This window comes from Fundulus heteroclitus, chromosome 4 (genome assembly GCF_011125445.2).
Source record: "Fundulus heteroclitus isolate FHET01 chromosome 4, MU-UCD_Fhet_4.1, whole genome shotgun sequence".
Lineage (NCBI taxonomy): Eukaryota > Metazoa > Chordata > Actinopteri > Cyprinodontiformes > Fundulidae > Fundulus > Fundulus heteroclitus.
The window spans coordinates 32797610-32811910 of record NC_046364.1 but is presented as its reverse complement, the minus strand read 5'-3'; the positions used below and the strand labels follow the sequence as shown (position 1 = coordinate 32811910).

General features: G+C 38.9%; 1 protein-coding gene across 1 annotated transcript in view; it reads right to left on the bottom strand.

Annotated features, from left to right (window-relative positions):
- The window catches only part of spon1a (spondin 1a), an 84271-nt gene that overhangs the window by 29483 nt on the left and 40487 nt on the right, over positions 1-14301 (bottom strand). The window contains exon 7 of the mRNA XM_012855129.3: positions 1515-1579. Coding sequence (XP_012710583.1) covers positions 1515-1579 — 65 coding nt within the window. The remainder of the gene's footprint in view (positions 1-1514; positions 1580-14301) is intronic.

Here is a 14301-nt window from a genome sequence, read left to right as displayed (position 1 = left end):
GTACATTAATAATGCAGGGCATTGTTAGGTGGTGGACAACCAGCAGAGCGGGGCCCCTAACCCTGCGGTTCCATTGAATGTGGACGCGCTATGATATGACTGCTCTGTGCCTTCGCAACTCTACTCAGTCAGAGTGGTGCATTTCTGAAGCGTCCCCGATGCACTGACACTCGTAGCTTCTCAAAAATACGTGGCTGCTCTAATTTTTTCACTCACCGCACCGACTCCATGTCAATCTGGAGCTGAGCGGTAGTGAGTTGATGAAAAGCAAAGTGGATCAAGTAAAAGACTACATGTGCAAACTTTGGATCCCATTTAAAAAAATATATATATATTTTAATTCACCTATGAAAGAGCCAAAGAAAACAAGGTAAGGTGATTATATAAAGAGCAGGCAAGCGAGACTCGGGTAGTACTGGCCAAATAGCCACTTTACTTATTGTTTTATTCACAGCCTACAAGTACACTGCTATCGTGCGGTGACGCAATCCTCACATGATCCAAGTTTAACTACGTAGAGGAACTCCGTTCTAACACTCCTGGCCTGGCAAAAACGTGGCACAGCCGCACAAGGCGCTCCAGCACAACTTCCACATTCAGTGGAACCCTGCTGTTATGATGGGGGCCCCAGCCAGTTACCTACTTTGCCTAAATGGTGAGTCCAGCTCGGTACTTGACCCTCTCCTGAGATTTCTGCATGGATAAGGACTCTTCAATATAATTACAGACACAATAATTTCATTATTTTGCTTGGTCCAAACTGACCTTCCACACCCTACAACCACTTATGTATGATGCATACAGTCACTGTAGAAATGTATTAGTGGTTGCATATACACCAGGTAGTCACCTTGTTATTCCTGGTTTTTAATCAAGGCTGTTTGGAGACTGATCTCATGGCCGTCACAGAGCCCTGTGCAGTTGAGAAAACAATGCTGTGCTCACATTCTCCAACTCCTCTTCACAAATTGAGTCCAAAAAGGTTCTTGCTTTCCTCATGAATAAAAAATTAAATGCCTCCTATGAACCTGGGAGTAAATTGATAGGCACACTGAAAACCAGTGTAGCTGGCACTTTCAAGGCTCTACTAACTTTTTACTAATCAGCAAACTTTGAGGGCAGCTATGAAAACATGACTGCAGCTTTAAAAAGCCGATGTTATGAATACTTTAGTGGGGGGGGGAATGGCTATATTGCCTCTGTTTAACTTTTAAAAGTTAGAAATTATGCAGTTTCTGATAATCAAATGCAAAGACGAATCCCCTAAACAGCTTGCTAAAATGTTCTCCAATCTATCCAGTACCAGTAGTCACATATGAAAAAACAAAATGTATAATATGCATTTTTTTCTCAAAATGGCTAAAGAAGTATATTGATAATCCTGTAGCAAGTCAGTCTTGTGCTCATGCTACAGAAGACTGCTGATATAATAGGTAGAGAACAAGATGTTCACAATTTTGATAAAACCTGCTAAACAAATAATGCAGTGATAAGCAACATTGTATTATACTTACACATTAAGAGGCTGCCAGGCTGGCCACTGAGCCTTCATTTTGATGACTGTCAAGACTTCATCACCCTTTGACGAGAAAGACACAGCAAAAAAATTAAAGCTAGGTCAAACACAAAGATCTCTCTTATTTCTGCAATGAAAAAAGCATACGAAGAAACAGTGGAGCACTGATAATTTTTTTACTCATTTTGTGCCCTTGCCACTGTCACACCCGAGTTTCCCCATTGCGGGACGATAAAGGATTTTCAAATCTTTTCCACTATCTTATGAGCTGATGGTGAACTGACAGTGAAGGATGTAGATACACCATATTGTCTATAAAAATATGGAAACACATGAGCAAAGTTTTTGTTTTCTGTACCAGCTATTTGCTCAACATTTGTTAGAAGATAGTGTTACACGTCGAAAAATATGAAACATCATTAATCTTTTTACCAAGGACTCTTAAATGAAAACAGAGTGTAAATATAGTGTGGATATTAAAAAAAAATAATATGACTATTGCTACATAAGTGTGAACACAGTTTAGTAATATAGCTTTAAAGTGTATAATTGATGTCATTCAACTGAAAATATTCTTTTTTTTGTCATTCTGCAAAACAAAAGCCTTTTAAGCAAAGCATACAGTGTAGATTGTTAAAGTGTAATAAATCTACTCTGCCTTTCCTGTGGTGATTTGTTATGTTTTGGTCCAGCTGACTGTATGTCACTCTCTGGCTGCTCTGCTCTGCTCTGCTCCACTCATCAGCACAAGCAGCAACACCTGCCACGGCTCTAACTACCGGAGAGTCTGTTCCGAGTCTCTTGGAAATTATCAATCTGTTCCATTGCATCACTATCACACCAATATATCTGGCTAATGCTGTTCCTGCTTTCAATCCTCCTGTTATTTTCCAGGCTCGAACCTGTGAGCCTCGTCTGATTCTTCCTGTACTTGGTCAACCTGAAAGTACTCCGCTCACACTAAGCAATAGCTTCTAATGACCCAGGACAGTTGCAGGTGGGTAATTGATATGCATCTGACTTAGAATGCACCTAGGAGGATGGGCCTCCATGTCCTTAAAACCTCTCCAAAGAATATCATTTAAAAAAATGTGAACTTGTTGTTTTGTCAGCACAAATGTCCCTCCTCAGTAAAATGGTTGGTTACTGTAATGATTTACAGCATTTACCATATTTGGAAAACTAGTCAAACCCTCGGACATATCAGTTGCTCTTTTTGAATTGAATAGAATTTAATTATTTGAATAGATCTTTATTTAACGGAGAGGGGGAGAAAGAGAGATGCTTCAGGTCTGAAATTTAGCAACAGTATTTTCCCAGAAGGCTACATAACCCTATGGTTTCTCCTTTCAGTAGTTCCCCTCCAGCTGATATCTCTTCCCAAGAGGAACCTAAGCAGCAGTTTGTCCCTTCTATCAGACTGAACCAGTTCTCCTGTCTGTAGGAGAAAGTATCGTGAGATTGTCGTCTTGAGTGAATTAATAAATTAATTGATGTAGTAATTGATTTATTTCAGACAGACAAACAATCCCACCAACTAAAAATGTATCAGTAAACAAAAATTACAAAGAAAATCACAATTAACACATGCATATTCATCAGTCTAAAGCACAAACGCCACCTTACATATGTAAGTATATGAATTTGAACATAAACAGAAACCACTAACAATAAAAAAGTTAGCCCATTGTATGTACCTGCAAGTATAACCTAAGATTTGACCTTGATTAGTAGAAAGTGTCATACCCCTTCTCCATCTTGTTGCCCAAAACATAGTGGTGAACTACCTGTTTCCCGTTTGATTTCTATGCTCCTGATCCAAAATTCTCCAAAAGAACCATATATATATATATATATATATATATATATATATATATATATATATATATATATATATATATATATATATATATATATATATATATATATATGTGACTACCATTGCTGTAGATCTTTGTGCTCTAAATCCATATTGATTTTCAGAGAGTAGTTTGTTTATTAATTAATGTTTCTAAACTCCCCAGAAGTTTCACTTTTTGTGAAATTGTGGAAGTAGTGAAACAGGCCTATAGTTTGTAAAATGCTGTCTGTCCCATATTTATTAAGTGGAATTACTTTAGCGCTTTTCATCAATTCTAGAAATTTACCCGTTTGAAATAAAAGATTGCAGAGGTAGGATAGGGGCTGACTAAATTTCTCAATTACATTCTTAATTATTATCGTATCAATGCCATCTTAGTCAGTTGACCTTTTGTTTTTGCATTTATTGAAAATATCTACAATTTCTCTTCCACCCACTGTGGTGGGAAAAATTGAATAAGATTTTTTGCAGAATAGTGTTTTATTCAGAGCTCCAGCTGTTGAATGATCCGTTTAGGTCTAACACTATAATGTTTATTGAAATTGTCAACCATATATTTACTCTTAAAAATGTGTTTACTTAGAAAATACTATGGAAACCTAGTTTGTCCAGATCTCTTTAATATCTTTCACATTTATACATAAAAAAATTACTATAATATCCTTTACCATCATTAAGTTCCCTCAGTTACCTATCGTGTTGGGTGCTACATGGCTGAGGAAGGAAGCACAATCCTCATGTTGATTGGAAGACTAAGGAGATTCTGGGTTGGTCAGTTGAGTGCTTATCTTCCTGTTTGTCTGAAACTATTTCTCCTGTTTCTTTTGAGACTATGGTGGAGAAGACCTACCCTGATCTGTCTAAGGTTCCTGACATTTTTCAAGATTTAAGGGAGGTGTACAACAAATATAGGGCCTCTTCCTTACCTCCTCACCTCCCCCAAAATTACTCTATTGATCTACTCCAAGGCACCAAATCTCCTAGAGGTAGGCTGTGTCCACGCATTGCTCCAGAACATAATGCCTTGTGGAAATGTATGTGGAAGATTCATTAAAAGCAGGAATTATTCACTCATCATCCTCTCTTGCAGGGGCTGGAGAGGATGGATCGCGTAATCCCTGCATCAATTATAGGGGTTTGAATGTTATTATAGCAAAAGAGACATTACCTTCTGCTTCTCATGGACTCTACTTTTGACCTTATTTAGAGTGCCCATTTCTTTTCCAAGTTGGATCTCCATAACGCCTAACCAGGTTGTGCCTATTGGTCTTTCGAATGCCCCACCAATTACATAGTGGGACGGTACATTTATGTGTACCTTGACGACATCCTCATGTTCTCCAAAAACGTCACTCCCCCAGAAACCATGTCAGGTCTGTACTTCCCTCCCTCCTCCAGAACAATCTCTTCACCAAGGCAGAGAAGTGAGCATTCCACCAAACCATAACGTCATTCCTGGGCTTCATCGTCTCCCCTAACAAGACCACCATGTATCCCTCCAAGATCTCTGCTGTATGGGACTGGCCCACTCCTTCTGATTGCAAACAGCTCCAGAGGTTCCTAGAATTTGCTAATTAATATCAAAGATTTATCAGAAAGTTCAGTCAGATCTTCTCTCCTCTCCCTACCATCATCTTCTTCACTTCTGCATCTGTTCTTCAATCCCCTGGCCCAGAAAAGCAATTCATTATTGATATTGACACATCTAACACTGGGTTTACATGCTGTTCTCAGCCAGAGAGCCTCTGATGGCAAGGTGCTGTCTTCTTAAGATCCCTCACTTCAGTTAAATGGAATTATGATGTGGGGGATTGAGATATGTTGGCAGTCAAGATGGCTTTGGAGGAATGGAGAAACTTCAGGTTTGTTGCAACCACTTCCTGTTCCTTCCTGTCCATGGTCTCACCTCTCTATGGAGTTAATCATCAGCCTCACCTCTTCCGATGGCCACACAATCATCCTTATTATTGTGGACAGGTTCTCTAAGATGATTCATCTGGTCCCCCTGATGAAGCTTCCGTCTGCATCTTGGTCCATGAAGTCTTCTGTCTGCCTGGTCACCCCTCAGATATCATGTCGGATCGGGATCCCCAGTTTGTCTCGAGATTCTAGAAGGAGTTATGTTTCCTGTTGGGAGTGACAGTCAGATTGTCCTCTGGGTTTCATCCCTGGTCTGATGGTCAGTCAGAGAGGGTTAACCAGGAAGTGGAGGCTAAACTACACATCCTGTGTGATCTTGTGTGTTCATAATCACCGGAATTTCCAAGAGACTCCAACCCAGAAATAGCTCTATCAACACCAGAACACCCCTGTTGTGTTGACGACGGGTCCATTTTTGGCCAGATTATACTGTAATGACAGTGGTGGCACAATCTACCCATGCATATGAGTGGTAATCATTGAGCAGTCTTCAAAGTTACAATCAAAAATAAAAACACAAAAAGACAAATCTTTGTCTTTATGCATTTTAAAAGGTTTTTATCAAGTCCCTTCTGTCTCAGTATGGACTAGGGTTTTTTAGCCTATATTTCTTGCAGAAGCAGATAACTAAGAATTTTGAATATGACATTGATTTAATGAAGAAACCCTCTCCCAAATATTGATGGTAGATCTTTAGACAAATATCTCATACAATAAATACAATTCAAGGTTTTGGTAGAAAGCAAAATGAGAAACAATGTCATATTCAGTATTTCTGAAGGTTTTTCCAGAAAATATAGAACTGTCAAGATGAGACCCTCCTGTTCACAAGGACACGTTATGTTTTGACTAGGAAATTTAGAAAGAAACCATTTCCTTTTGAATTACTTGTATTTTTTCTTCCCTTTTGTTATGCACTCAAAGGTATTATAAATAGACCAAGAAAAGCCCCCCCCCCCCCCCCCAAAAAAAAAAAAATAAAAATAAAAAATCTAATTTGAAAACTCAATTCCATAGACAATGACCTCCTGTGTGGGCTCACAAGTTTGGGAGTCCTTTGAACCTATTTTGGACAGGGTGTAAAGATTATATTCTATTGCAAAAGAAGGAAAAAAAGAATTCTGATTTATCTACCCATTTGAGAAAATATACTAAATGTAGTAGGAAGTTACCATAAGGGATAAAGTTGAACAAGAAAAAGCTATTAGCACTTCATTATAAGTGTTAGCTTTAATGCCTATAATCTTACAGATTCACTGCCTTGATGAGAATATATGCAACAGATCATTAAGCTTGTACATAATCTAAAGACTATCAAATTGAAGATGAAATTAATGACAGAATGAGAAACGTCTTTGAGCTGAAAGCATGTATTCATTTGGTTTCAGTTTTGATAAAGTCTCTTGATAAATGTGCTTGTGTCTTTTTTTTTTTACTTTTGCATCTTCATTTCAGGAATTTTTCCAATGGTTAGCAACACTTTTGTGCTAAAAACAATTAACAGTTTAAAGCAGAGCAAGACAATTAATTGAAGTCTCCTTACCTGCAAAATTCTCTACCTCCCTGACTTTCCTCATGTCTGTGCAGAAAGCAGGATGTCATTTCAGTTTAAATTGTTATTAATGACAGGGCCGCAATAATGTGGAACAAAATGTGAAAGTTTTTGGAGCAGAACATTATTTCCTATTATTTCTTTCAGATTCAATGAAGAGATTTGCCCTAATTGTTTTGGATACTGTAGAAGTAACAACTATATTTAACAAAGTTATAATTATTTATATGTAATAATTGCTTTATTTATATGTAATAGTTCTTTAAAGTATTTTTGATTAATTATTAAGATTAAGAAATTAATTACTGACTAATTAAATTGTAAAAGTTACGTTTTCTTCTACTAAATCAAGAAATTAAGTAATTTATATTTTTTCTGACAATGAAAAGCAAATGTGCTATCTAACTATAGGCCCGTTTACACTACACTTTTTTAACCGAGCCGAGACCAGTCCAAGCTCGGTTATCTTGGTAACCGAGATAACTCGGTTATTTCGGTTACCAAGTGTAAACGGTCAGCAGACTGAACTGGACCGCACTAAACATAACCGGACCTCACTAACTGCAGACCAGTTCCTGAGTACGTCTCGGCCTGTTTTTTTTTTTCTGGCCCGGTTATCTGATAAAGAGCGCGTGAGCAGACCGCGTCATCCCCTTACAGTCAGCTGACTGTCTGCGTTTTTTCTGCCGTGTCTGGCTGCACGTCCTGATTCACACTCCATTCAGACAAATTTCAGACATTCATAATAATACTAGCTTCCTTACCATGCCACACGATTTCCAGAGATAATTCTGCTTAGCAGTGTGATGAACCTCAGTGTCTGTCCTTATTCCTTATTAGACGTTTGTTTGTCTTATCCACGTCCCAAAAGCCGACTCCAACCATAACATCCTAAATGTTACGGGCGCCGCTGTTTTGTTTTGCTGCTTCCGCCTTCAATCCCAGAGAGCGGTAGTACCACAGATCATCACTAGGAGGCTAGGAGCAACCAAGGAACCGGGATAGTGTGGTGTGTAAACGGTCGTCTTGGCTTGGTTAACTGATCCAAGCTCAGACTGGTCTCGGCTCGGCTCGGTTAAAAAAGTGTAGTGTAAACGGGCCTTATGTGTCAATTAGGAATCAGCAAAAAATTAAGGCATAAACAATAGCTTTTTGTTATTTTGTGCATCCTATAAATTAGAACTAATGAATAATTTTTCACTGTCAATTGACAGCAGACACATTTGTCAATTTGGATAAACCCTGCTGCCTTAATCACTGTACAAAATAGAATAAGTCTGAATGTTTTACACAAATCTGGGTCAATCATCTCAATACCGAAGATCACGTGTCACCCTCTTAGAATGATTGGTTTAATTTTCATTTAGGACACCGTTTTCTACGGCTCTGTCAGGAAACACAAAAGACCTTCCATTTTCAATTTAAACATCCAATTGACACAATTCCCAGGGGATTGATCATTTAGTTTTATGTTCCTGGGGATCGAGCAGTTCTGTTTATGTTTTGCACATTTTTAGTATTGTTTAGTATCTGTAGACTTGGTTCCTGTTTGTCATTTTTCTGCTTCTTATGATTTAAGTAGTTTATTCTTGTTTCTGTTAGACCCTTGTTTTCCTACCTGCCTGTTCTTAGTTCTGTTATTTGGTCATACCTTTTCATTCACCATGGTTTCCATTTAGGTTCTGCTCTCCTCCTGTCCCCGTCAGATCATTGCACTCTTTCTCTCCCTCCGTATTATTTCAATTACGCATTTCACTAATTGCTCCACCTGCTTTCCTTTCCATTTATTCAGCCAGTTTAGTCACACTCATTGTTACGTCCTCCATTAGGCCACCCCAATTCTGGTCTACTTATTCTCGCTTTCTGGTTTCTGTTCATTGCCTGTTATCTTTGTAAGTTTCTTGTCCTATTTTATTCAATAATTATTTAATAATGCATGCTTCGCTCATGATGCCGCTTCCAATAGACAGAGCTCTGAAATATGTCCAAGTCGCGTCAGATCTTCTTTAGCTGTTGCAAGAGAGCCATACTTCACCTTGGAGGAGGCTAGAGCTGGCCAACTGCTTAGATTCTTGAGTGAGAGAGTGGGGAGGAATTATTTCACCATCCAGATCTGATGAGCTGTTAGAGAGCATGGAGCTCATCTGCTAGTGAGCACTGACTCAGCTCTTCCGGACAAGAACCCAGTGACACACATTCTCTGGCAGTTCATCTGGTTTCTCCGCATCTCAATCTGGTATTTTAACTCCAGAGTCTCCAACTCAGCACATCTTACCAGCTTCTATATCTGCTCCTCTGCCCAGCGTTCCTGTTTCAGCTTCTGCAGCTGAATCCGGCACGCCTTCCCAAGCATCTGCAGCTCAGATTGATGCCCATCTCTGCACCTCCGTCTTGAGCCTGTGTTCCTGTGCCCTAAGCCTGGGCTGTTATTTCCTGCCCGTGTGGAGCTGCTTTGGTCTAACGCCGTGGGTGCCACCATCGGTGTGGGACTTCTGCAGCTGCCCCCAAGATGTTGGCTTCCACCAGAGGGCAGCAGAGCACATTTAGTGCCACCATCAACTTAATCCACAATCCTACCTCAGTTTTCATAATTTTAACCCTTGGGTCAGTCATATTCCTCCTTTTCATTTTCTTCCATCCTGGCTCAGTCACCATCTTCTTCATTACTTGTTGTAGTTCTTCAATGAGCGGGTCCAGCTGGATCCACTTAACATTTCTAAGCTCTCCAAGCTGGAAGTTTAGGTGAGCATGCCTCACGATCCTGAGTCCATCAATGAGGGGATCCAGACTGACTCTCCTCACATTCAAGTTCTTGAGTTCTCTTTGTCCAGGAAGACCTGCCTAGGCGTTCTGAGCATTTCCATGGGTTTCTGACTGACTTCTTGTTGGAGCTCCTCTGTGGTTCCAAGCCTCCAGAATGCCACCATGGGTCCAGGTCTCCAGACTGCCACTTGAGTTCCAGCCTCTCTGAGCTCCACCATGGGTCTGTGGATTCTCAACTCACAACGGAGCACTGAGTGCTGTAATTATGTGACAAAGTTCATTATTTGAAGCTCATACGGTTCACAGAGTTCTGTATCTAAGAAGCATGGTAGTAAAAGGTATACCAGTAACAGGGATAACCACTTCACAAGGAGTAGACTTATGCTGGTGGTGGTACATCAGAGCCACCACACAGGGAGGAATACTAGACATGGGCTACAAATGTTGTATTCCTCATCAAGCCACTCCTGAACAAGAGACAACATCAGAAGTGTCTTACTTTGGCTAAGGAGCAAAGAAACTGTGCTGTTGCACAATGGTCCAAAGGCCTGTTTTCAAATGAAAGTACCTTCTGCATTTAATTTGGAATCACAGTCCCAAATTGTGGTGAAAGAGTGGAGAAGCACAGAATTCACAGTGCTTTAAGTCCATTTTGATGTTCCCATAGTCAGTGATGGCTTGGGGTGCCATGTCATTTGCTGATGTTGGTCCACAGTCAATGCAGCCATCAACCAGGAAATTATATAGAACTTCATGCCTCCCACTGCAGACAAGCTCTATGGAAATTCTGATTTTATTTTCTAGCAAGACTTGGCACCAGCCCACATTGTGAAAGTTTCCAAAAGCTGGTTCAATAACCATGGTATTCAATAACCATGGTATACCCCTGACCCATAGAAAATCGATGGGCTGTTTTTAAGAGGACAATGAGCGAAACCAGACCCAACAAGGCAGAGGACCTGAAGGCAGCTATAAAAGCAATCTGAGTTTACATGCAGTGCCAAAAGCTGATCGCATCTATACCACGGAACATTGGTGCAGTAATTAATGCAAGTGGAGGCCCCACCAAGTATTAAACGCATAGATATGGACAAGTTTTTTTTTTTTTTTCACTCCTGACATTTGAGCTTCTTTCTTATTTGGTCTAATGTGATATTCTAATTTACTGACACCCTAAAGTTTTGGTTTTCTTTAACTGACAATATCATCAAAAGTACAAGAAATAAAAGCCTATAAAAAAAAACGTTACTCTATGTGTATATTACGCAATATATTTTTTTTTTTTACATGTTCTAGTATATACGTCTCTCAGGGATAGATTAATCTGATGGATCTTTACATTTATGTATTAGCATGTTTGGTTTTTCAATTGTACAAAATGTTGCTGCTGACCTTGTTAAATAGGAGCACCATGAGTTGGAAGTGAACCCATTGTCAGAGTCCCCTGAAGCGTACTCCCTCAGACTGAGGATATCAGCCATGAAATTGGCTCACAGTGAGCTCAGGGTAAATTCTTTAAAGGTAATAGCCAAGTAGTACATGGTTCTCCCTATGGCACAGAAAACCTTAGCAACCCTCATAAATTTTATTTTTCCTTTCATCACCAGAACAACTGTGCATGGTTGTCATACTTTAGTCCCATCAACAATCCCAACAATGAGGATGAATAAGACATCTAAACTGTAATCGAACCACAGAAAGAGAATATTTTGGCTGTCCTTGACGGCAATATAAACCCTCTGTGAATCAAGTTAATCCCACAAATGCTTGAATAGACTATGATCTGTAGTGCTACTAGTAAGTTAACACAATAGTGCAGTTACATTTTATAATAAAAAGTAAGCATCTGGAAGGTTTGGCATCTTACATTTGCCAAAATCTGGTTATTATAAAGTGCTTTATAAATAAAGGTGATATGGTGTGGTATGGTATGGTAATTAATTAGCGCTTCCTTTTTTTGTGGACATATATTTAAAGCTGTAAAAATCTTAAACAGGATAACAATTTTTGATTGATGGTGTAGAATATAAGAGGTCATCAAGCAGTTTGGAAGAATGCATTTCTGTAAACTGGCAACTAGACCATTTCCTACCCCGTGACTGTTCTCTGGCAGTTCAGCTCCACAGAAAGACAGATAATAAAACACAAAGAGCAAACAGTTTAGAAAAGACTTACATAAATGTTAGCTTTGTGAAAAAGTGAGAAAACTGAACTGCACATAGGCAAATTTATATTTGACTGAAGTCATGAAACTAAGCTCTTAGGCATTAAAAAAAATAAGAACAAAGAGCAAAACCTTACCTCTAAATTACTCTGATCCGTAAATACTTTTGATTTTAAAAGAATATTATAGAACATGCATCCCACCTCAACCAAACATCAGCAGACATAAAACCAAGGTATTGTACATGGTCAACTGATGGTAAGACATTACACTCAAAATAAAATATCTAAATAATACAAAAAATAAAGAGAGGATGTCAAGATAATTATTCTCTACTTTAGAGGTTGTGCCAAAAACACTAAATATCTTAAAGCTGATAAGCAGCCCTTTTATCAAGAAACACCATACAAACACATTCTGACATGTAAGGAAAACAGAGATTTGCTTTTTCTGGTAATGTTTGCTGGCTCTTTGCTGCCAAATTGAGTGCATGACTGTAGAAAAAGCATAGATGGACAGAGAGCAAGGGTAGAAAAGCACATAACCATTTCAAACAGTTGACAAACAAAACTATATCTGTCATGTCTCATTGAGTGAACATGTTCATAAAGAGATTTTTTTTTTGTAGCTGAATGAGTCACTTCCAGAACAGACAACTGCTTGTATCCATTAGTGAAGACACAACACCCAGTGGAAATAGCCTTCACTCTCATATTGTAAGGAACATTCATATTGCATGAATAATTCCCATCTAGTCTTGACAAGTGCAGTGAACTTTCATTTATGATGCTTGATTTACCATGTGTAATTACCCGTTAGGCAAGAAACAGCATTTAAACCGGCATGATTGCAAAAAAAAAAACTACATAGGAATACCGTTCGAGTATCAATGCGGTTTAATACTACGTGTTTGTACACATTACATTTTTAGGGGTCTAATGGAATATGCCTGGGGTGGCAGCGATAACAGTAGTTTGTTTTGGTTTACAACACTTAATGTAGGAGGTGAACTGGTAGTTTCCTATCATTTACAATATTTGTACATCCCCAACACAATTTTGTAAATGCAAGCTGTGCAATAGATTAAACAAGGTTATATAGCGAGGACCGAATGAAAATAAAGAAATAAATACAGAAATAAATATGTCCTCCATAAATAAATAAACATAAAATACATGCACAGAATACAGCAAATAAATAAATGTAAACAATTATTAAATTATACAATGAGTCCAATGTAAATCTCTCTTTAAATGAACTGATTTATTTATTCCTCTTTTTAAATAATCACCTCGTTTATGTATTTTTCATTATAATTTACAACTTTATCAATTACTTCTTTTTTTAAATGTATTTATTTCTGTGTATGTTTTAATATTTTTGTCAGTTTTATTCTTCCTTTCTATATTTTTACCCCTTTCTTCCAACCCAATTTATTTATACCTGTCCTTTTTTCCATTTCTGAATGCATTTCAGCCTTATTACGCAAATGAGGATGGTAGGTCTTAAGGAATACCGTTCGAGTATCGAGGTGCTCTCCGCCTCTCTGCCTACTCGGACGCTCTTTTCTCTGCTCCCTGCTTGCTTGCATTTTCCTCCCCTTTTTATCTCCTTTTTATCTCTTAACCAAAATTACAGAAAGTTGGATTTAGTTATTTTATTTTATTTATTTTCTGTGATTTATTTTTGATTTTGATTTTTTCCCCGTGTGGACTCTTTTAGTTTTCAGCTAATCCACACAAGATGCCTCTTTACAACAGCCCAGAGGAGGCAGTTCTCAGGAAAAATGCTCTTATGGAAAGACTTCAACATGAAGCGGATATGAAGGAGAACCACCCGATTCAATGGATGCCTGCCTTCACCACAATGGACTTTGACAAGCTTTTACAGAAGATAGCTGTTATGGAACTGAAAATCTGTCGACTCGAAGTGAATTATGATGTAAACGCCACGCATGGAAATGAAACAACCCTGCCTGTGATTCTGAATGGTGACCACCAGCCCAGCGACTCGGCGAACAAACAGTCCCTGGAGGAAAATGAGAATCCCTGGATCACTCTGGGTGCAAGACCAAAGGATAAACGAACCTCGCACCCAGACAAAGAAAACTGGCCGAGACTACAGAGAGATGTCCCAAGACAAATGAAACAACAACGGGCTGTTCTCAAAACAAATGATAGGAGTAAACCTGCTGGAAATGCAGGAATTCCATTACGAAACAGATTCGCTCCGCTCCAAAATGTGACCAGTGAGGATCACGACAACAATCAGAGGTATGTCAACGATTTTCGTTCTAAGACATCACAGAAAAGACATGCCACAGGGCCAAGGACCCTGATATTATGCAATGGATCTGTAAGGGGGATTAAACATTTCTGTAACAAGAAAAACACAGAGGTGTTGATTTATAACCCTTCGAACTTTGGCCTGGTGTCTGAAATATCAGACAACCTTCAGAGGATCTTGAAAGAACGCCCGACCTTGGAAAAACTCATAATACAAGCTGAAGCCCCCGGCGACATCAC